The sequence below is a fragment of the Asparagus officinalis genome, chromosome 1, assembly GCF_001876935.1.
Source record: "Asparagus officinalis chromosome 1, Aspof.V1, whole genome shotgun sequence".
NCBI classification, from domain to species: Eukaryota; Viridiplantae; Streptophyta; class Magnoliopsida; order Asparagales; family Asparagaceae; genus Asparagus; species Asparagus officinalis.
Window position 1 is genome coordinate 7,712,972 of NC_033794.1, and position 20,829 is coordinate 7,733,800.

The 20,829-nt window shown below is 35.5% G+C and overlaps 3 protein-coding genes across 3 annotated transcripts in view; all 3 read right to left on the minus strand.

The window, feature by feature from the left end:
* LOC109832301 overlaps positions 1 to 5,388 on the minus strand; it is a 7,355-nt gene extending 1,967 nt beyond the window's left edge. The window contains exons 1-2 of the mRNA XM_020399725.1: positions 5,198 to 5,388; positions 4,931 to 4,999 (exon numbers count right to left, since the gene is read on the minus strand). Of these exons, the coding sequence (XP_020255314.1) occupies positions 4,931 to 4,999; positions 5,198 to 5,341 (213 nt within the window). The 5' untranslated portion in view covers positions 5,342 to 5,388. The remainder of the gene's footprint in view (positions 1 to 4,930; positions 5,000 to 5,197) is intronic.
* Positions 6,629 to 9,026, minus strand: LOC109832323 (cyclin-D6-1-like). The gene is made up of 5 exons (XM_020399736.1): positions 8,754 to 9,026; positions 8,500 to 8,682; positions 8,198 to 8,405; positions 7,965 to 8,098; positions 6,629 to 6,831 (listed from the first exon to the last, which is right to left on the minus strand). Exons 1-5 carry the CDS (start codon positions 8,889 to 8,891, stop codon positions 6,778 to 6,780), a joined length of 717 nt encoding a protein of 238 aa, XP_020255325.1. The 5' UTR covers positions 8,892 to 9,026; the 3' UTR covers positions 6,629 to 6,777.
* Positions 11,228 to 14,303, minus strand: LOC109848019 (uncharacterized protein At4g28440-like). Its single transcript, XM_020417277.1, has 2 exons — positions 13,974 to 14,303; positions 11,228 to 11,638 (listed from the first exon to the last, which is right to left on the minus strand). Exons 1-2 carry the CDS (start codon positions 14,224 to 14,226, stop codon positions 11,448 to 11,450), a joined length of 444 nt encoding a protein of 147 aa, XP_020272866.1. The 5' UTR covers positions 14,227 to 14,303; the 3' UTR covers positions 11,228 to 11,447.

The window sequence follows — 20,829 nt, forward strand, 5'->3', positions numbered from 1 at the left end:
ACAGAGCTGATAGAGTCATCGAGAGTCTGGGCTTTGATGGCTGCGTAAAAGTTGACGCAATTGGCTTTTCTGGGGTTTGTGGATTTTATGGAAGGCCTGTGTTGGGAGTGTTTCAGTGGCTGCGAATGCGAATCAGTTCTTGGCCATTACCATTTCCACAAGAAGTACAAAATGGGGGATTTTTACTGTTTACGCTAGTTCGTTGGAGGCAACTCGCCACTATCTTTGGAACTCTCTTAAGGAATTTTTTGATTTTGACGATATCCTGTGGCTTCTTATTGGTGACTTTAACCAAATTCTTGCAGGAGATGAGAAGCAGGGAGGAAATCCAGAACCAACACGAAAAATGGAGCCTTTTCGGGAGGTGGTGCAATTGAGACATCTCATGGAACTTCATGCAGGTGGTTGTCGTTTTACCTGATCTAACGAGCAGGTGGCGCGTGGTTTGATACGAAAGAAGTTGGATCGTGCCTTTTGCAACGTTGCATGGTGAGCTACCTTTCCGGATGCTTTTGCTACCAACCTACCGAGAGCACATAGTGACCACAGCCCCTTATAGTGAAGACTACACAATGTCATAGACATCAGACCTAGTTTCAGATGCAGTCCTGGTCTTATTTGATTTCTGCAAATAGTGACCACTACACCGTTCTTGTCACTTTGGAGAAGCATGGTCCTGTTGATAAAAATGCTCGGCCTTTTCATTTTGAGATGGCTTGGCTGACCCATCATTCCTTTCCGCGAGTTCTTGCTAATTGTTGGGTTAAAGCGGGAGACTTGAAAAATAATCTCATTGTCACCATGGCTATACTACGGATTTGGAACTCCAGTACATTTGGGAATGTGTTTCGTCGAAAGCGTCTGTTGCTTGCAAGACTTGGTGGCATTCAAAAGGCTTTGGAGACTAAACTGAACCTGTACTTATATGAGTTGGAGGCTAAATTGACTGAAGAGTATAACTTCGTTCTTGCACAAGAGGAAATTTTATGGTTCCAAAAGTCTCGGTCTAGATGGGTGCAATTTGGCGATAAGAACTCTAAGTTTTTCCACACAACCACTTTAGTTCGAAGATCCAGAAATAGAATCAGTTCCCTCAAGGATGTTTCGGGTGTTTGGATTCATGATTTGGATGCCATAAAACGTTTAGTTATTGCTCACTTTCAATCAGTTTACCACTCTGAAGACTTCGTGGTGGATTTCAATGTCCTTTGGCCCCACTCATCTTTGCCTTTGAGTGAGCAACACTTGAATGCACTGATCAAGGTTCCCCACGATGCAGAAATTTGGTGCGTACTTAAACAAATGGCCCCCTTCAAAGCTCCTGGACCTGATGGATTTCAAGCAGGTTTCTACCAATCTAATTGGGATACGGTGGGTAACTCTCTATAATTTTGTAAAAGAAGCTTTTGTACTTGGTTCTTTTGACTCGGAGTTGAGTAATCTTTTGGTGTGCTTGATCCCGAAAGTAGACAATCCAGAGTTTGCCTCCCTATTTCATTATGCAATGTATCGGTCAAACTAATTCCTAAGGTGATTGTCAATCGCCTTCGCCCTCTTCTCAAGGATATTATATCACCGACTCAGAGCAGCTTCATTCCAGGTAGGGTCACTACGGATAACATTGTAGTAATTCAAGAAGTCATGCATTCTTTGATGCATAAGGGCAAGCTCGGGGCCATGGTTATGAATATTGATCTGGAAAAGGCTTATGATCGGATTAGTTGGGAGTTCTTGCGGTGGGTTCTTATGGATCTCGGCCATCCACTCTTATCTCACTTATAATGTTTGTATTTCTTCCACTGAAATGAACCTGCTTTGGAATGGGGAAATGACCTTGTACTTCAAGCCTTCAAGAGGACTGCGACAAGGTGACCCTCTCTCCTCATATTTATTCGTGCTCTATTTGAATAAACTGTTAGTGGTGACTGAATCGGAAGTGATGAAGGGTGTGTGAAAACCGTTCCTTGCATCACGTGGGGGACCCCCGTTATCGCATCTCATGTTTGCGGATGATCTAATTCTTATAGGTGAAGCTTCGATGGTGCAGTGTCAAGTTATGATGATGTGCCTCAATAATTTTTGTGGTTTTTCGGGTGAGAAAATCAACCTGGCAAAGTCTCGCTTTATCACCTCTCCTAATGTTGCTAGGTCCATGGTGAATAATATACACTCAAGCTCGGGTATTTCGCACTGTACTGACTTGGGTATGTATTTGGGTGTCCCATTACACACTCAGAAGGTGAATACTCAAACCTATGACCATATCCTCCATAAGATAAAGATGAAGGTTGCATCCTGGAAAGCCAAGCACTTGTCGCTCGCCGGTAGAGCCACTTTAGTCCAATCAGTCACTAGCACGATTGCGACATATACTATGCAGACCTCGAAACTACCTTGGTCGGTGGCTAAGGAGATTAATTCTTTGAATAGAGATTTTTATGGGGTTCTACAAATGAGAGGAAGAAAGTGGCATTGGTGAAATGGGACAGTGTTTGCAAACCGAAGAAAGATGGTGGGCTGAGTATTCGTCGAACACATTCCATGAATATGGCTCTTCTCTCCAAGCTTGGATGGCGGTTGGAACAGGGTGACAAGAGTATCTGGGCACAGGTTCTTCGATCGAAGTATTTGAAAGGGAGATCCTTCCTTTCATATGTCGTTAAGCCTGCTTCTTCCCATACATGGCGCAGCATCGCTGCAAGTAACCTTTGGTTCGTATGGGTTGCTCTCGGGTCATTGGAAATGGTAAGTCCACACGGTTCTGGTCCGACTCCTGGTTAGGGAATAAACCACTGGTGGAAGTCTTGGGCGAGGAGAATTCACGCGGTCGAGAGGAGCTAACAGTCCACGAATTCCTTCAGCATAAGCATGATTTTGGCAGCATCATTCAAGCTTTACCCAACAGTCTTCAAAATGAGCTAAGACTGCTCATGCCTGATACGAGTCATGCTTGATATGAGTCATGAAGATAAAATTGTGTGTGTGTGTGTGGGGGGGGGGGGCCTGGTTTGGAAGCCAAACTTACCACCTCGGATCAAACACTTCATGTGGCTTGTGATGCACAATAAGGTGCTTACAAGGGAGGCATGCTTTCAAAGGAATATTACTTCTTCAGCAACTTGTCTGCGTTGTGGTTTTGCTACATAAAACATCATGCATTTGTTACGAGACTGTAATTCCTCTCTTTCCATCTGGCCCTACTGGTTGAATGGAAGGAGATTGGAGCAGTTTACTGCTCTTGACTTGAAGGATTGGTTGCGGTTTAACCTCTCCAACTCAAACTTTCTTGTCGGCAACAACATCCCTTGGAATGAGCTATTTTGTTTTGTGTGTTGGTATATATGGAAGTGTCGAAATGATTCTATTTTTGCACCAGTTTTTGTTTGGCTGTCTAATGCCTTTGATATTATCATGTCCAGTGCTTTGGAGTATAGGTGGCTACGTGGGGTGCCAAGTGTGGCTCTACCAAAGGTACTCAGAATGGTAGCATGGAGGGCACCACCTAGAGGGTTTGTCAAGATTAATGTAGACGTGGCAGTACGAGGGACTCCAGGAGAGCTAGCCTTAGGTGGTCTTGCCCGTAATGAGGAAGGATATTGGTTCTTTGGCTTCATACGACGGTTGGGATATGACCATATTACCAAAGCGGAATTGTTTGCTATTTATTATGGCCTGGAGTTGGCATGGGCGAGAGGCTTACAGAATGTTATAATTGAATCAGACTCCTTATTAGCTGTTAACAAGGTGAATGAGGCTACCAATCCTACTGATCTTCTACATCAAGTGGTTTGGGCATGCAAAGAACTACTGCAACGTAGCTGGAATTGTTGTGTGGTGCACACTTACCGTGAAGCCAATATGTGTGCAGACTATTCAGCAGCCTGTGCTTATAATGGGGGTTTTGGAGTTGCCCAGTTGGATCACCCACCAAGCGAACTTCGGAAACTATTGCAGGAAGACCTCATTGGTGTTGCTAGGCCTAGGGCTATTATTGTATGATCTTAGCAGTCCATGACCGCTCAAACCAGGGCCGGCTGAAGGCATAGGCCACTAAGGCATATGCCTAGGGCCCCCATTTTATTGGGGCCCCAAAATATATATAATTATCTTTATATTTGGAAAAGAACACTAATAAAGTTTAATTGTAACTTTTTATATTTTATATTTATAATTAATTAGATTGTAACAGTAAAAAAAAAGAGAAAAGCACATATTAAATACTCATTCTTATTTATGCATAGTTTATGCATTTTTTTCTCTTACTAACTTCCTTTATTTTCTTCTCATTCACTCATCTTTCATATTTGTTTAATCTTTGATACTCAACATACATAATTACAATTCTAATCCAGAAGGCCCCAAAATAAAACGTAAGCTTGTTGGTTTTTATTTATTTTAATTAATTTACATTCATTCTCCTCTCTCTCTCTCTCTCTCTCTCTCTCTCACATATAGCTCACGGATATGTTCTGTATTTTGTGTTTTTATTTTTTCTTTTATATATTTTTATTAATAAAATCTTATTTACGTTCAACAATGTCTCAAGAGATTAAATAATTTGACCATTTTATCAATTGAATATTAAAGCTTGAATATAAAATTTAATTAGTAATTTTGCATCTCAAAAAGCTAAAAAAATAAATTTTATATAAAATTTATTTTTTAAAAACTAATATTTAATTTTTTTAATGTTAAGGCCCTAAATATTTTTCTCTGCCTAGAGCCTCAAAAATGCTTGAGACGGCCCTGGCTCAAACGCACCAAAAAAAAAATGCCTGACGAGATGCAAGACACACCAACATCTAACGTGTTCAATTTGCGACCATAGAAATCAAAAAACTAAACCTTCCACAAAAAAAGCGATTAAGATGAGATTATGAAAGAAAACCAAAGTGACATTATTGGTCGGTGTTCGTGTTTCGTAATGTACCAGAAGAATTCCCAGATTATGTTCCATGGACCGCTCGCATCTCAATAATTCTTGACCTCTCCAATGTAACTGAAAATAGAATGTTCTTACAATGAAAGAGCTAGAAAATAAAATTCAACAGCGAACAAATTCCAGGGAGTAATCCCAAGATAAATTTATGACAAAAATAACAGTTCTCTTCTACTCTCAGCCACAATTCAGAGTAATTACAGTAGTTTAGGTAGTGCGATTCTTGAGAAACTCAAATTGCAAGGGGGGTGTTCGTACCATGAGGATGAGGTGGAGGAGAGGTCGGCGACGGCGACGGTTTTCGTCGATAGGAGGCAAGATGGAGGTTCTGTGGTTATCTTCAATGTCGAATAGAGATTGCATTGCAACGCCTGGACGCGGGTCCTCAAGAAAGAACGCCATTGCTTGAGAGAGAGAGAGAGAGCAGAGTGATGTTTATATAGAGTGAGTTTCGAAAGGAGAGCAGAGTGCTCTCAATTCAGAGTTTGAGATTCGGATCGGAACAACAGCCTCGTTGTGTACCCGACCCGGAATTGATGGGGCTGAGGAACGTGCGTTCTTTTCCATAATCTAAAAGAGTGGTGTTAGAGGCACACCACCCATCACAACCCCAACCACACTCGCCCCTTTCAATGCTACAGTAAACCGGGCCCCACATGAGATTTTAAAATTTTTAAAATCCCATGTGGGGCCCGGTTTACTGTAGCATTAAGAGGGGGGAGTGTGGTTGAGGTTGTGGTGGGTGGTGTGCCCCTAACATTATTTAATCCAAAAAACAGAATTTGCACAGTCAATGGCTACACTGCACCATCGATGATCGATCATTGGCCCATCGATGGTTGTGAGCCATCATTAATGGTTATGATGTTATTTTGACATAATTCAATAGTTGGCGGTTCGTTGATTATTTTGATCTCCTATTAAAACTCTTACTAGATATTTCTTTATTATCCAAATAAGGCCTATTTAAGAGGAGTTGGAAATCATATTTGAAGAGAAGAAGACAAGAAGAAGATAGAGATGCAAAATTGCATAAAAAAGGAGAGATGTTTTCTAGGGTTTAAGAGAGAGAGACAAAGAGAGTTTTGATCTAATCGCCTAAGCCTCATTCAACTTCTTCTCTGTGCGCATTTTATCAGAGTTTGATTCAGAGAAAAGAAGTGTCCTACGCCTACAACGCTACACCATTTCTTTACGGATCTTCATCTACATTGGTTTGAAGAACAGTTTGATAAAGGACTGTAAGATTGTTCTTTTTGTTCATTTTTTGTTTTGGGTTAGTTGTGTTTTAAACTTGTGAGTTTGACAGCGTACTCAAACCCGGGTAATTGAGGGTTGGCGTGCTCAAGCCAGGTCAATTGAGGATTGAGCTAGCTAGGGCTAGGTTTCTTCTTGTCATTGTGAAGAGTTAGTTTAGACGACTGATTTTGGGTAGAATCCATGATGCTCTCTTTGAAGCCAACTAAATTGTGTTGTGACTTAGGTGAACTCTGGTCATAGTGAAGAAGACCCCTCGTGAGAAGGAAGAGTGGATATAAGATTTTAATCCGAATTACTATAAAAGCCTCATGTGTTCATTTTTTGTTATTTTATTTTCATTGCATATTTTGAATTAGTCGAAAAATTGTAGCAATCATATTTTGAATTAGTTACGTAAATTCGCTCTATTCATGATCTCATCACTTTCTGTACTTTCAAATATTTTCTTTCTCTGTTTTTATACAGTTCACTGAGGAGTCAAATGCAAGTAGCTGTACATATGAACAACACTGTAAATTTCTTTCAAAATTCTGCCACGCCATCAAAGTTCTTCTCACTTCGAATTTATCCCGCACTCGTTATTGCGGATGTAGCACTTGCCACACTTCATGATAACAGGACTCCAAGTCACCCTTCAAGAAAAATTAGCAAAGCAGTAAATAATTATTTGATAAATGGAAGGATTAATAATATACTCGCAATATTTTTTTTTATTACTCTTTATATCACATGAACTCCAGGCTGCATTATTGTTCAAGTTGGGTAGAGCATGAGAATCATGAGACGATAAAATATATTTTTGGCGTCAATTTAAAGAAAAAGAGAAGAAAAAATCAAGTAATGCATCTAATAAAGAAACTTGAAAGTATTAATGACTACACCATCACAACGGAGAAATGCAATTTCCCCCACAACACGGGTTACTTAAATCTTTAATATTTAGAATTTAATCGCTAGTATGATTGAAGTTATTAGACCTCTCAAAACCTATAACTTGCTTCAAATCTGTCCCTTTGTTAAATTTTGTCGTCTAATTTACTAACCCTGGTTGGATCAATGATTAGTCATAGGTAATTACCTACTTTTTTTACCTTAATTTTTTTACCTTAATGAAACGGAACAGGGGAAGATACCATATAAGAGCATAAGAGTACTATAACTGACATTTTTCATTACAAAAATTAACTCAAAAGGAAATTATCTACAAATCTAAACAATTTTAATGATTAATTTTGAGATAAATTATAAGATTTAGGGATGTAATACAGTTCTAACGATTCGAGATACCAATTTCAAAGTATTAAAGATTTAAGAGATTTTTAATATTGAGAATGATTATTTAGATATTCGTCCCTTAAAATCTTCCATTATTTTATATATGTATCCCTCAAATCTCAGTGATTCCTGATTGGTCCCTCATCCACAGGGCTACTGATATTTCATTTTTTTCGGATATACCTAGCAGATCAGCGATTACCCTTTTACCCTTAGTAAAGAACATAATCTTAGGGAGAAAATATAATTAAATGAGTACGGATTTTAAATGGGTTTGATCTTAGAAGGATTTTAAAAAAACAAGTATGGTTTGAGATCTAAATTAGACATCAGAGTGCAGGTGATGATATTAATTTCTTTCACAAAAATTTAACTTCAAAGGAGTATTCTCTCCTAATCAAGCCACAAGATGAATTAATCAAAGATTCAGGAGATTGTTATGTGAGAATGGAAACAGATGAATTGCTAGAAATGGGTGTTATAATTATACCTCCTCGATAAGTTCAAAGGTGCTAACGTTGCGTAAGAACTCAGCAAATTGTCGCGGGAACTGTTCCTTGACGGAGCACAAAAGCACAGCTGCGGCTATCACCGACGGCCTGTACTTCAGAATCCCCTCGCTCGCTGAAAAAAAAATAAAAAAAAAGTCAGAAATTCAAGAAAAGAAGAAGAAATTAACTAACCATGATGCGTACGTGCACGGGACCTCAAAACTCAAATTACCTGTCTGGATATCGAAGAGCATCTCAGAAGCGCGATCCGTGAGAACGTTCCAGTGTTGAGAGATGGGTTTAGGGTAGAATCTGGAGAGATAGAAATGGAGGAAAGCGAACGGAGTTACCGAATTCAGGTCCCCATTCAAGGAGTTCATCACCTGCACCTCAGCTCTGTGACCTTCGTCGTAAGAGAAGTACTCGAACCCGTCGTCCTCCTGAAATCAAGAAGCCGGGGGGGGTCAAGAAATCGTACGTGACTGTGGTCAATAATTTAATATTTCAAGAAACTGGGGTGGCCCAAGACTTAACCCTGAGGTCGAAGATGCTCAAGGGACGTCCTGAATCTGAGTGCCGAGAAGCGAGGAAGAGGCAAACGGCCGCGATGACCGAGGTGTAATGAGGTTCCTGTACTTGGTTGTTGTGGATCAAGCGGTCGCCGTAGTTGATGGCGAGATAGACCACTCTTGGATGGAGATTGCAGGATCGCTCCGCCTGAGATCAGTTGGAGAGGATTTCTTGAGAAAAGGGTTTTCGGGGTTACAGTTTCGGATGCGGGGACGTACCATGCGGATGTAAAAGACGACCCATTGGCGTTGGTTCAAATCGATGGGGAACGAGATGGAGGTTCTGTGGTTGAATTCAATGGCGAATAGATCTTCCGTTTGAATGCCTGGACGCGGGACCTCAAGTCTGAACGCCATTGCTTTGATAGAGAGAGAGCGCAGAGAGGGAAAATAAAGGTGGCCGTTTAAAAAGAGACCGAGGTTCGAAAGGAAAGCGGAGCGCTTCCCATTTTCGGATCTTGGAACAGGACCCGAACCACAACCTTGGTTTGTGCCCGACCCGGAATTGATGCCGCGGAGAACAGTGCATTCTTTTTTTTTTCCATCCACTTTTAAGTAACCTATAGTTTCCCTAAGTTTGCACTTATATATCCTCACTTTGTCTTTTGCACCACTTACACGCCGTAGAGGTTTGGAAATTTACAATTTTCCTCCGAAAATTGATGTGATACTCACAATGTCAATTTTAAAACTTTTTAACCATTTATTTTTTTTTTTTTGTTAAATTTACTAAATTGTAGTAAATTTTAAAAACATTGCATAAATTTTAAAAACCTAACATAAATGCGGTCAAGAATAATTGAGGGTATATAAGTGCAAAATAAGATAAATTATAGCGTTTTAAGTACAATTCAGCCTTTATACGAAATAGTCTAATTATAGACGTGCAGTTTTCTTTTCAAAGACAAGTGCCGGTCCGGACTTATATGCAAAATTTTAAAAAGAAAAATCTTACGAGCGAGGATTTGGATCTTTCTCCGATATCAAACCATAGTGGGAAAGTACACTAGTTTTAATTCAACCATCAAGCATAGATTATTACATATATGATTTTAATTTGTCTTCTTCCGTATAAAATAAAAATGAGCACAATTCTATGAGGATATGATAAGTATAATATGAAATGACTCACGCTCTCTCAGTCATCCATCAAACAATTAATTACGGCTAAAATACCAAATTGGTACTTTTATACGAACATGTTTGTAATTTATCACTTATAGAATATGAGCTGGTGAATGTCACCGAGGAGTGAGTTACTTTTGTTTGCTGACAATCATGGTTAGTTTCAGTTAATTGTTGTTTTTCTTATTAAAATATGTACATGTTTCTCTAAAACTGACAGCTTTGTTGTTACATAAGGTCTAATTGAAGGTTATTATGTTCTTGTTAACAATTCGATCTTTGACTTGGTGTTTAGTAAAGTCAAATGTGGATTATAAATTGGTTTGGTATCAATTTCTACGGGTTTTTTCTGATTCTGTGAGGATATACTTTGGTTTGCTTGATTGCAACTTCTCTGTTGTAGCACTTTCTTTTTTAGCTTCTATTGTTTATTGGGGCCTTGAAGTGATTAGAATGGTTGTTTTCAATAATTTTAGTAGTATTTTTCTTATAATTTTTCTTCTGAGTATGTACACGGAAAAGTTCTACATTTGTGATGAGCTCATAACGAGCTCATAACTTTTGAATTGATATGATATATGATTCTTTAATTTGAGGAACCGTTGTTCCACGCATAAATGCTTTGTTGTCACCGGAGTTTTTAAAAATACCAAAATGACAAATATGTTCGTATAAAAATATCAATTTGGTATTTTAGTCGTAATTAATTATAAACAATGGATTATTCATTACTTTTTGACAGTAAAGAGGATTCAAAATCTTATAAACAAATAAATATATAGATACAAACTTATCAAAATAGCCTGTATGTGAACGTTCTTGTCCTTGGTCATTCAGAAAGAAAGTACATGAATAATAATTGCATTAGATATTTTTATTTCACTCATTTTGTTAAACATTAGAAATGATCTTGTATCATGGGTAGCATGTTTATTACACCTGGCTTTCCCTCGGTTCATAACTCATTAGATTGTTGTTGTTTTTTTCCTTTCTTCCTTTTTTAAAAAGATAATAGTTAATTGAAGAAATCAACTTTTTTTTTCCTTTCATCTTGAATTATGGGAAAAGATCAAGAACAATCACATTAACTTCTAAGGGCATTGAACAACTGTCTGTAGCTCGCAGGCAGCGGTTCTTCAATTTAAAGAATCATATATCATATCAATTCAAAAGTTATGAGCTCATCACAAATGTAAAACTTTTTCGTGTACATACTCAGAAAAAAAAATTATAAGAAAAATACTACTAAAATTATTGAAAAGTGTGGCACTAGAGGCACACCCTCAACCACAACTCTAACCACACCCCCTCTCTCATTTGCTACAGTGCACCAGGCCTCACATGAGATTTTAAATTTTAAAATCTCATGTGGGGCCCGGTGCACTGTAGCAAATAAGAGAGGGGTGTGGTTGGAGTTGTGATTGAGAGAGTGTGCCCCTATCATTTTCTTATTGAAAACAACCATTTTAATCACTTCAAGGCCCCAATAAACAATAGAAGCTAGAAAAAAAATTGCTACAACAGAGAAGTTGCAATCAAGCAAACTAAAGTATATCCTCACAGAATCAGAAGAAACCTGTAGAAATTGATACCAGACCAATTTATAATCCACATTTGCCATTACTAAACACCAAGTCAAAGATCGAATTGTTAACAAGAACATGATAACCTTCAATTAGACCTTATGTAACAACAAAGTTGTCAATTTTAGAGAAACATGTACCTATTTTAATAAGAAAAACAATAATTAACTGAAACTAACCATGATAGTCAGCAAACAAAAGTAATTCACTCCTCGGGGACATTCACCAGCTCATATTCTATAAGTGATAAATTGTTGTCCTCCTTAACTGGAAAGTCAGCGGGCTCAGTAACCTCGACGCGACCCCACTTGTCAACAACTAGCCTCATAGATCCCTTGAACATATCAATCTTTGCGTTACGAATGATAACGGTGGCGCCAGGTTTCATCATATCAACTGTTAATATGCAAAACCCTTCGTCATCATGCATGATTTCAATAATATAAACATTATGTTCCATAAGTATTTGGTCCACTCTTTGCACATAGAGAACCCTTTGATAATAGTTATGATATTAAACAGTCCTGAGCGAAAAAAACTCATACTTTAGTAGGCTAAAACTTAGTTAACATATAAAACAAAGCATGAAAGAAGAAACAAGCAGAGGAATTGTTTAAATAACCATCCGCATTTTTTTTGGCTGCCCTCAACATATTGGGCATGAGGGAATGGTTCAAGGTTTGGAAACTTTTGCTCAACCAGAGTACTAAACAAAGAAAAAGTAACAGAACAACATACAACGACTATCACAGGAACAAGCATTTATCACAATTTTAGGTCAGCTAAAAAACAAAATAATGATAATATTCAAATCAGGGGAAAGATGGGAGTGATTGAATAAGCAAGGTCTGTAGTCTTTGAGAAGCAAATAAAGAAAGATTCACGAACAATGCGGCAAAGTATCTATCAATTTACCAGTTTAGGTGAGGAAATAATAAGTGAAAAGATAGTCTGATAAGCATCAACAATAAATTCACTTAAAGAACAAACTGAAATTATCAAATCACAGCATGCAACAATGAATTTGATCAAAGTTAAAAGCAATTACTAATGGAAATTGTTCACCAACACCATATTGGATGGAATAAATTTCATAAATGCTTCACAACACAAACAGCCAATTGAACTTCCAACAGCTCTATAATGTACAATAGTCACATTAATAATTAATAACATAAACACTGTTAGATGCTAAAGTGAAAAAAGGAGCATGTTTTAGAAGTTGAAAACCTAAAAGAATTAGTAAGTAAAAATGGATTAACATGAACTTTTTATCTCTGCAACTAGCCGACAATTAGGCAAGGACATACTAAAGTGATAACAGCGAGATTCAAGTTTCATTATATTTAAGATATTCCATAACATATTAGAAAACATTGAATACGAAGATCTGCATGTTACTACTGGAAAAAATACCCAATTATGTCAAGTCAACACACCTTTAAAGTACAAGAAAAATATATAAGACACTGCTACTTGAGACTAAGCAAAGGTTTACTTGAGCAGTGTAAACAAAGGTGAGAAGACAAACATGCTGTTGAAAGATGAGAAAGGAAGCATTGTAGATGCTTTTATTTTGCAATATTTAAGAGACCGAAAATTTGAGACCATTTAAGAAGGTATGGCACATTTGTCGGAGAGATAAGATTGCTGCGATAAAGGAAATAGCTCTAATTTGCAGTTACTAAAACTGAAAAGCATAATGATTATTCAGACAACATGATACAATGTGATATAGCTGCAAACTTACATTTTAAAAAACTCAAAAGACATATGCAGAAAATGGCAGAGTGGTTAGAAACTTTGGAGGTGATTGTAAATTATATGAACCGTCTTATCCATATGGCCACATCCTCTATAACCTAAAGAACGGAACGGCATATGCATTACTCATACGAATTTCATGACATCCTTTTGAATAAGTAATCATCGAACTGTAGGAAAATTTTACAAAAATCTTACAAATACTGGTGCGTCCTCGCTAAATTAAACCATTAAATCAAAAATACATATTGAGCAAACATTAAGAGAAATGATAGAATTTCTTAACGTGCATAACTGATCAAGTGCATAACCTTGGACTTGAGTGCATATGACGGATCAAACAGTTCCACAATATCTCCCATGGACAAATTTTCAAAACCGACCACTTTGGGATTTTAATTGCAAAAAACGACCCATTTCAATCTTATTTATAAAAACCGACCCAGTTGGTTGAAACTGGGTCGGTTTTTAAAAAAAAAATTCTCAAACTTCACGGGAGTTCAACTCCCGTGAAGTTTTGTTATGAGAAAAACTTCACGGGAGTTCAACTCCCGTGAAGTTTCCCAAAAAAAATTACAAAAACCGACCTGTTTTCAGCCCCTGGCTGAAAACAGGTCGGTTTTTGTAAATATTTTCAAAACCGGTCGTTTTTTGCAATTAAAAACCCAAAAGGGTCGGTTTTGAAAATTTGTCCTATCTCCCATTGGTAATTTATAAGTAATTCTAATGCAACCTTTGTCAATAATGAATCTTTTCACTAAGCCCGACCCCAACATTTTAACATTTACACATTGTATCTCAATATAAATGCCAGAAAAATTGTTCTCCACATGCAACATATGAAATTTATTAAAAATCAAAATTCACCAGAGATAAATTGACAAACTACTTTAAAACTAGAATAGAAAAATTCACAAATTAGAGCGGATCTACTAACTAGGCTTCCGAAAGGGGAGTGCTAGCTCACCTTGCTCGTTTCGAGCGGTGAAAACGATGGAGGCGGTCTCGTCACCGATCAAGCACTCGGCGATCTTGGTCTCGCGAAGGTGAGGAGACGCAGCGCGTCCCTTTTGAAGCACTGTTTTCGAGCTGACGACCTTCGCGGTGAGCGTATGGCCCTTGGTGCCGGGCTTCAGCTCATCTACTTTCTCGAACACCGGTTTCCTCTTCGCCGTCGATCCGCTGCCGCTCTGTTGTTGCTGCTGCTGCTGCGTAGACATGATTCGCGAAACCCTAACCTCACAAACCCTAGGTTTTTATTTTTGTTTTTTTTTTGTTTTTTTTGGAGTGGTGTTAGTCACAAACCCCCAACAACACCCCCTCTCTCATTCCCTACAGTACACCGGGCCTCATACAGGGTTTTAAAATTTTAAAATCTCACGTGGGGTCTAATGTACTGTAGCAAATGAGAGAGGAGCTATTGTTGGAGGTATGGTTAGACGTGTGCTCCTACCATTTCTTATTTTTTTTTAGCGAGGTGAGAGAGAGAGGAGATGAGGCTTTTTAACCTTTACCTTTGGCTAAAGGCTAAATGGCACTTACATATAGAGCTGTGCAATCGGTCTGTGGGTTCGGTTTTTGGCCAAATTTAGCCAAATCGAACCGATTTAAGTAGGTTTGATTTTATTTGGGTCAGTTTGTTCGGTTTTCGCTTGGGTATAAATGTTATGTCCAAATTTAATTTCACCTCTAATCGGTTGACGAATACAAAAATCCCCTACACTTCAATTAATTAAAATTCATGAACTATCAAATGCTACTGAATATTAGATATAGAAATCAAAATCTGATTTCTGCCAAAGCTTACATAATTTTTTTAGAGAAAGTTTACATAAAGAATTAAAGTGATCTCAATCCGATAGACAAATTAAATAAAAAATATGTAATAATTTGGATGTTGTGTATAGTTTCTAATTATAAGTCTGGTTCAAACAGAAGTCTGATCCAAAGATTCTCTTGCATTATGTGTATCAATCAAGTAGAAAAATCAAGAAAATATTAAAATCAATATTATAGTTTAACTTTCTTACCTCCAAAGTGGATTGACCCAAACTAGAAAAAGCGAATAGATAATAGAGAGAGGTAGACAACTAGAGATGATGAAAAAGCCTAGAATTGGAGAGGGCATCATTGTTGGGGTATTTCATCACTATCAGGTCTCGTGAGAGAAAAAGATTTCAAGCTGCAACGAAGCAACTCTATATGAATTATGACGGGTCATGTTTGAGCGGATGCGGATAGTAACTAGAATGGGTAATACAGTTTGGTCGGTTCGGACGGTTCAGGTTGAAAAAAATTCAATCCGACCCAACCAGACCCGGACTTTAGTAAAAACCGAACCGAAGTATCAAATTTCCGTCGGTTCGGTCGGTTTGTTTAGTTTGAACCGACTATATATGCTCACCTCTACATACATAGTTAAATACCCTATAGTTTCACCAATTTTATTAATGCTCTCTATTTTAAAGTCATGTACTTAAATTTTAAATATTTAAGGTTTTAAATTATTACACATTGATGTCCTTTTCTTTACCTAATACTCTCTGTTTGTAAATGGTCCCATTTAAATACCCTAAAGTTTACACTTAGTAACATTTGTTTAGTGATATTTTTGGATGAGAATATTATACATCGTCTATGCTTTTTTAACTTTGAAGCATTTATCTACAATATTTAAATCATATCATACTCTCTTTAAAAGCACGAGTTCGGAAAATCTTTTTTAGACAAATATACCCCTTTATAGTTTGAACTACCTTATCTATAATCAAATTCTAATTTTCAATGGTCAATATTATCCTTCACTATTTTGAATATTTTATTTATATCTTAATCTATCCTAATCCTAATCATATCTTATCCTAATCCTATGTAAACCATGTTTAGCTTAACAATTTAAAAAAACTAATATTAATAAAATATATAAAACATAAAAATGATATTAATTTGTTAAGATAAAGAAATTACAAGTAGATAACATATTATAATACATGAAGTATTACAAAAAAACCATAAAAAGTTTTAAAATTGCAGAAAAGACCCTGAAAAGTTCAAAATTATAAAAATCATCCTAATGTCTCAAAACTTAAAATAAAAAACATGAAATTAAAAAATTAACATCAGTTTGCAAAGAATTTAAAATTTACAGTTAACACCTCAATGTCTCAAAAATTATAGAAACACCCTCAAAAGTTTAAATTACAGACAAGCACATTAAAATTCTAAAATTTTAAAACTTACAAACAACACAGATGAATTCAAGAGATTACCATGATACACCTAAAATTTTTGACATTTAAATTTAAATTTTTTAATTAACACCCTCAATATCTCAAAAATTATAGAAACACATTCAAAAGTTCAAATTATAAAAAACCACCCTAAAATTCTAAAATTTGTAAATAAAATAAGATGAATTCAAGATATTACCCTTAGACACCTAAAAAATTAAAATTTGCCAAAATTAACCTCAAAATTTTTAAAAAACTCCTTCAAAATTTAAAAATCGTAAAAAAAAACTCTAAATTTTAAAATTTTTAACTAGCACACATCAAATTCGTCGATTGGTAGACCGCTGAAATTTAATATTTTTCAAAATTAATCTATAGTTTTAATAATTGCAAAAGACACCCTCAAAATTTTAGAGTTACAAGAAATATACTAACATTTAAAAAATTACCACCAACACATGAAACATAGAATTTACAACTACCAAACTTAAAAGTAAATTTTTTTAAAAACTCTTTCAAAATTTTAAAAATTATAAATCACACCCTCAAAGTTCAAAACCACAAAAATGGGCTAAAATTTTAAAACTTGGCAAAGAAAAGTGTAATTGTTTGGTATTTTTCATATATATATATATATTAAAATTTCTAATTTAGGGATTTACTATCCATTTTCAACATCTAAGAATAGTCTAAGTTGATACTGGTAAACAAAAACAATAAGAATTGATTAAAAACATCCGGTTAATGGATAAAAATTTTAAAAATATTATAGATTAAAAATTACCGGCACTATATAAATTAAATTAATTTCATATAATTTTAGTAATAAGTTGGGGTAGCCAAAATACATTTGTAACATTAATTGATAGATGTTTAAATCCATAGAAATGATAAAACACTATAATATTATACCTTAGCATTAATTGATTTTAATTTAGAAACTTTAAAACACTATATTGATAAAACACTATATTGATTTTATATATATGAAATTAATATTTATTCTCATTGAAATAGAAAAAAATTAAAGTCTATATTTTGAGCAGTTTGTGTTGAACATCATAAGTACATTTGACTTCTTTGTAAAGTTAAATGAGATGATAAAAAATTAACGAGCCCAGGAAAGATAATAGCATAAAAAATACAAAATTAGCCTGATGTCACAATTAATGTAGATGATGAAGACAATACTCTAGAATTGTCCGAGAAATGATAAATGATAAACCTGAAGAAGGATTGATCTTAACTCAATAAAAAATAAAATAGAAGAAATAAAAACAATATTTTATGAATATTTTATAGAATAGTTTAATTATTTTGAGTGAAATTAGGAATCTTTAGAAGAGAGTTTCATGAATTTTTTTCAGTACTTTTATATTCTTATGTGGATGTTTTTATCATATAAAAGTATACTAGAGTTAGCATTAATCTTTAATTTATATTTTTTTATGAAGTCTATCAATGATTAGGAATAAACTTCATATTCTCTTTTGCATCGTTTTAACATACTTTAAATCAATCATTTTGCCATATTGGTTTGAAATATTCACCTTCCTTGTATAACACTATTTTAATATTTTTCACTTTGTAATACTATACTTTCTCAAATAAAGCTTAGTTTCATATCGGTCAAAAATAATATGAAAATTTAAATTATTATACTTTCTCAAATAAAGCTTAGTTTCATATCGGTCAAAAATAATATGAAAATTTAAATTATTTTTAAAATATATTTGTTTTTAATTAATTCAAATATCAACATGAAAATTTAAATTGGGTGTATCCCATTTAAACAAACATAAAAAAATAATTGGGATGTAAGAGTTTAAAGAAAAAATGAGCACAAACTGCCAAAAATACTTAATCATGATATTAAATCACGTGCATTGCACGTGTGTAAAAACTAGTACTTTAAAATATTTAAGTGTATTGTTTTAAAATAGAGTATATTAAAGTGCAAAGTTGGTGGAATTATAAGGCATATAGGTGAAATTATAAGGCAAAGAAGTGCAATTAGCCTTTATCTTTTCACTTATTTTTCATTTTTCACTTGTGTGTGTACGACACCTGCGGAAGCACGTGGAATCAAATAAGGGTCTTTTAAATAAAAAAGTACAAACGATATCTATAAACTTCAATTTATAAAAACCACCTTTAATGGGGCTTTGCTTGCAATCATCAATCTCAACTTATTTTTTGCTAAAATTTTAATAAAAGATTTAAAAAATACACATAGTAGACCCATGATATGTCTTTTTAATCAAACACATATTTTTTTTGGGTGTGTTACTATTGCTTTCTAAGAATCTCAATTATAATGTAATTAGAAAATTGATAAAGGTGGTTGATTGCAATTGGAACATTCCTCAAAGATGGATTTTGAATTAATTAAACTTCAAAGATGTTTTTTTCAACATTTTCAACCCATTTGAAGATTTTTTTTAATCAAAAACCCATCAAATAGTTTTGAAAACTATAGCAAATAACTCGAACAAACTTATCGCAAGTATTTTTAGTAAGACACTTTTGAAATAACATTATGGAGTAGTCTAAACTTTGAGATCATCAGATTAAGTGGAATAATAATCAGATTAGTACTCAAGTTTTTGTTAGTTAAGCCACTTTTCGGACAAAATAAACAGGGCTAGGAGCAATCAAGCCACCACGTACGTTTAGAATTAGAATCTAGATTAGTTCTCAAGTTGCCAAAATGATCCTAAAGATCTTGTTTCTTCAGCTAATGACACCATTACCAACTTGTATTTGTGAGTTTGTTACCTAGATTCATGGTGTGGTGTTAACCACCCATGAAATGGTCAGTCATAAAAGTGGTCTAACGTTCATAATTTGTTGTAACTGCCCAATCTGTGGATGATTAATCTAATCCTATGTAATGACCATAAATTTTTCGATATTGATTGAATAATTTTTCTGATATTTTAAATATTAAATTATTATTTTTTGAAAAAAAGTAATTTTCTTGTGTTTTCCTCTCTCACCGTTAACCACTCTGTCTCTCTCTCTCTCTCTAATCTCTCATCTCTCCTCCCTACCCCACTTCATTATTTTCCTCCTCGTTTCCCGCATACCCCTCCCTCGTGTTTCCCTCTGCTACATCTCCCTCTCCTACAAATCTCTTCTCTACGTTCTCTCTCTCCAACTCCATCTCTCACTCCTTTTAATCTCTTCCTCCAATTCCTGCTCCTCTCTCTCCCTCTAAACCCACAACCCCACCTCAGACCCGCCTCTACCTCTAGGCTTGCCGCAGCTCACACCAAACCACCATCGCCTCTCCTCTTCGCCGTCCAACTCCACCGCCCTCACCCCGACGACCCCGACAACCTCCTCCCACCTTCGGAAATCCAAGACAGCGGGGAAAGGCTCCGAACAACAAGGAACAAGACCGATCGGCGAGCAATTGCACTGCAGAAAACTACAGCTTTGTGCCGACTTCGCACTCCCTTTCCAATCACCTCCGACATCTGTTTCTGCCACTGTCTTCTCCAGTGAGTAGCCTTATATGTTGTCTATCACCTTCAATTTGTATCACGCTCTAACTCACTCTCTATCTCTCTCGGTATCATCCTAAACATCACTGGATGGCAAGCAGTTCGCAGAAAACTGTAGCTTTGTGCCGACTTCGCACGCGCTTTTCGATCGCCTTCGACCTCCATTTATGTCACCGTCTTTGTCGGTGTGTAGCCTTTTATATTGTCTATCACATGGTATCTCCCTCTCGCTTGGGCTCATTGTCTACCTCTCGTTATATTGCTTCAAATATCGCTCATCGTTACTAACACCTCTCTTTTGTATTCTAACCGATTGACCTTCCGGCGAGCCCGCGGAACCCGTTGTGAACCGAGCAGCCACCCCGACGACCTCCACTGCCCCTCTACGACACCCTCGACATCCCCGAGGCAAGATACTTTTCTCATTGACTTGTCATTATAATTTTTAGATCTGTTGTGAAATAATTATGTGCATAATCAGGTTGTAATATGATTGTGTTGTAGGGTATATTGTGATAATCTGTGTGGGTTTGTTGATGAATGATACTAAAAATAATAATGTGATAAATAATACTGCTGTAGTTATATTCGTGAAGTGATGAGCATGATATGTATTTTAAAACCCATATATAATAAGTGGATATGTTAAAAACTAGATTATGATTAATTATAAGATGTTTTTAAAAGAAGAATATTTTTAAAGATTATTTTGAATTATTAATTATGATAAATAATTTAAAGGAATTTATTTTGGTAAAAGGGATTATTTTAAACTATTATAATAATGAATATTTTAAAAGAATTTATTTTGGAAGAGGGATTATTTTAGATTATTATAATGAGAAATAAATTAAAAGAATTTATTTTGCAAAAGGAATATTTTAAATAAATAAATTTATTATTTTAAAAGATTATTTTAGAATAGTTTTATGAGAAGTTTAGAGATCTGAATAGTAAGATTTTGATAAAATCAGTTACATGAATATATTGTTCACAGTCACTGTTCATACATATCGTACTGTTCATAGTTACTATTCATGTTTTATGATCTTTATTTTAATGTATTTGATATGCCATAATATTA

Coding starts and splice junctions, on each gene's coding strand:
- LOC109832323 (XM_020399736.1), bottom strand. CDS start 8,891: ATGGCGTTCAGACTTGAGGTCCCGCGTCCAGGCATTCAAACGGAAGAT. Junction 8,406..8,499: donor TGAGCATCTTCGACCTCAGG/GTTAAGTCTTGG, acceptor TCTTGATTTCAG/GAGGACGACGGGTTCGAGTA. Junction 8,099..8,197: donor GCTCTTCGATATCCAGACAG/GTAATTTGAGTT, acceptor TTTTTTTTTCAG/CGAGCGAGGGGATTCTGAAG.
- LOC109848019 (XM_020417277.1), bottom strand. CDS start 14,226: ATGTCTACGCAGCAGCAGCAGCAACAACAGAGCGGCAGCGGATCGACG. Junction 11,639..13,973: donor CACCGCTCGAAACGAGCAAG/GTGAGCTAGCAC, acceptor GCATATTAACAG/TTGATATGATGAAACCTGGC.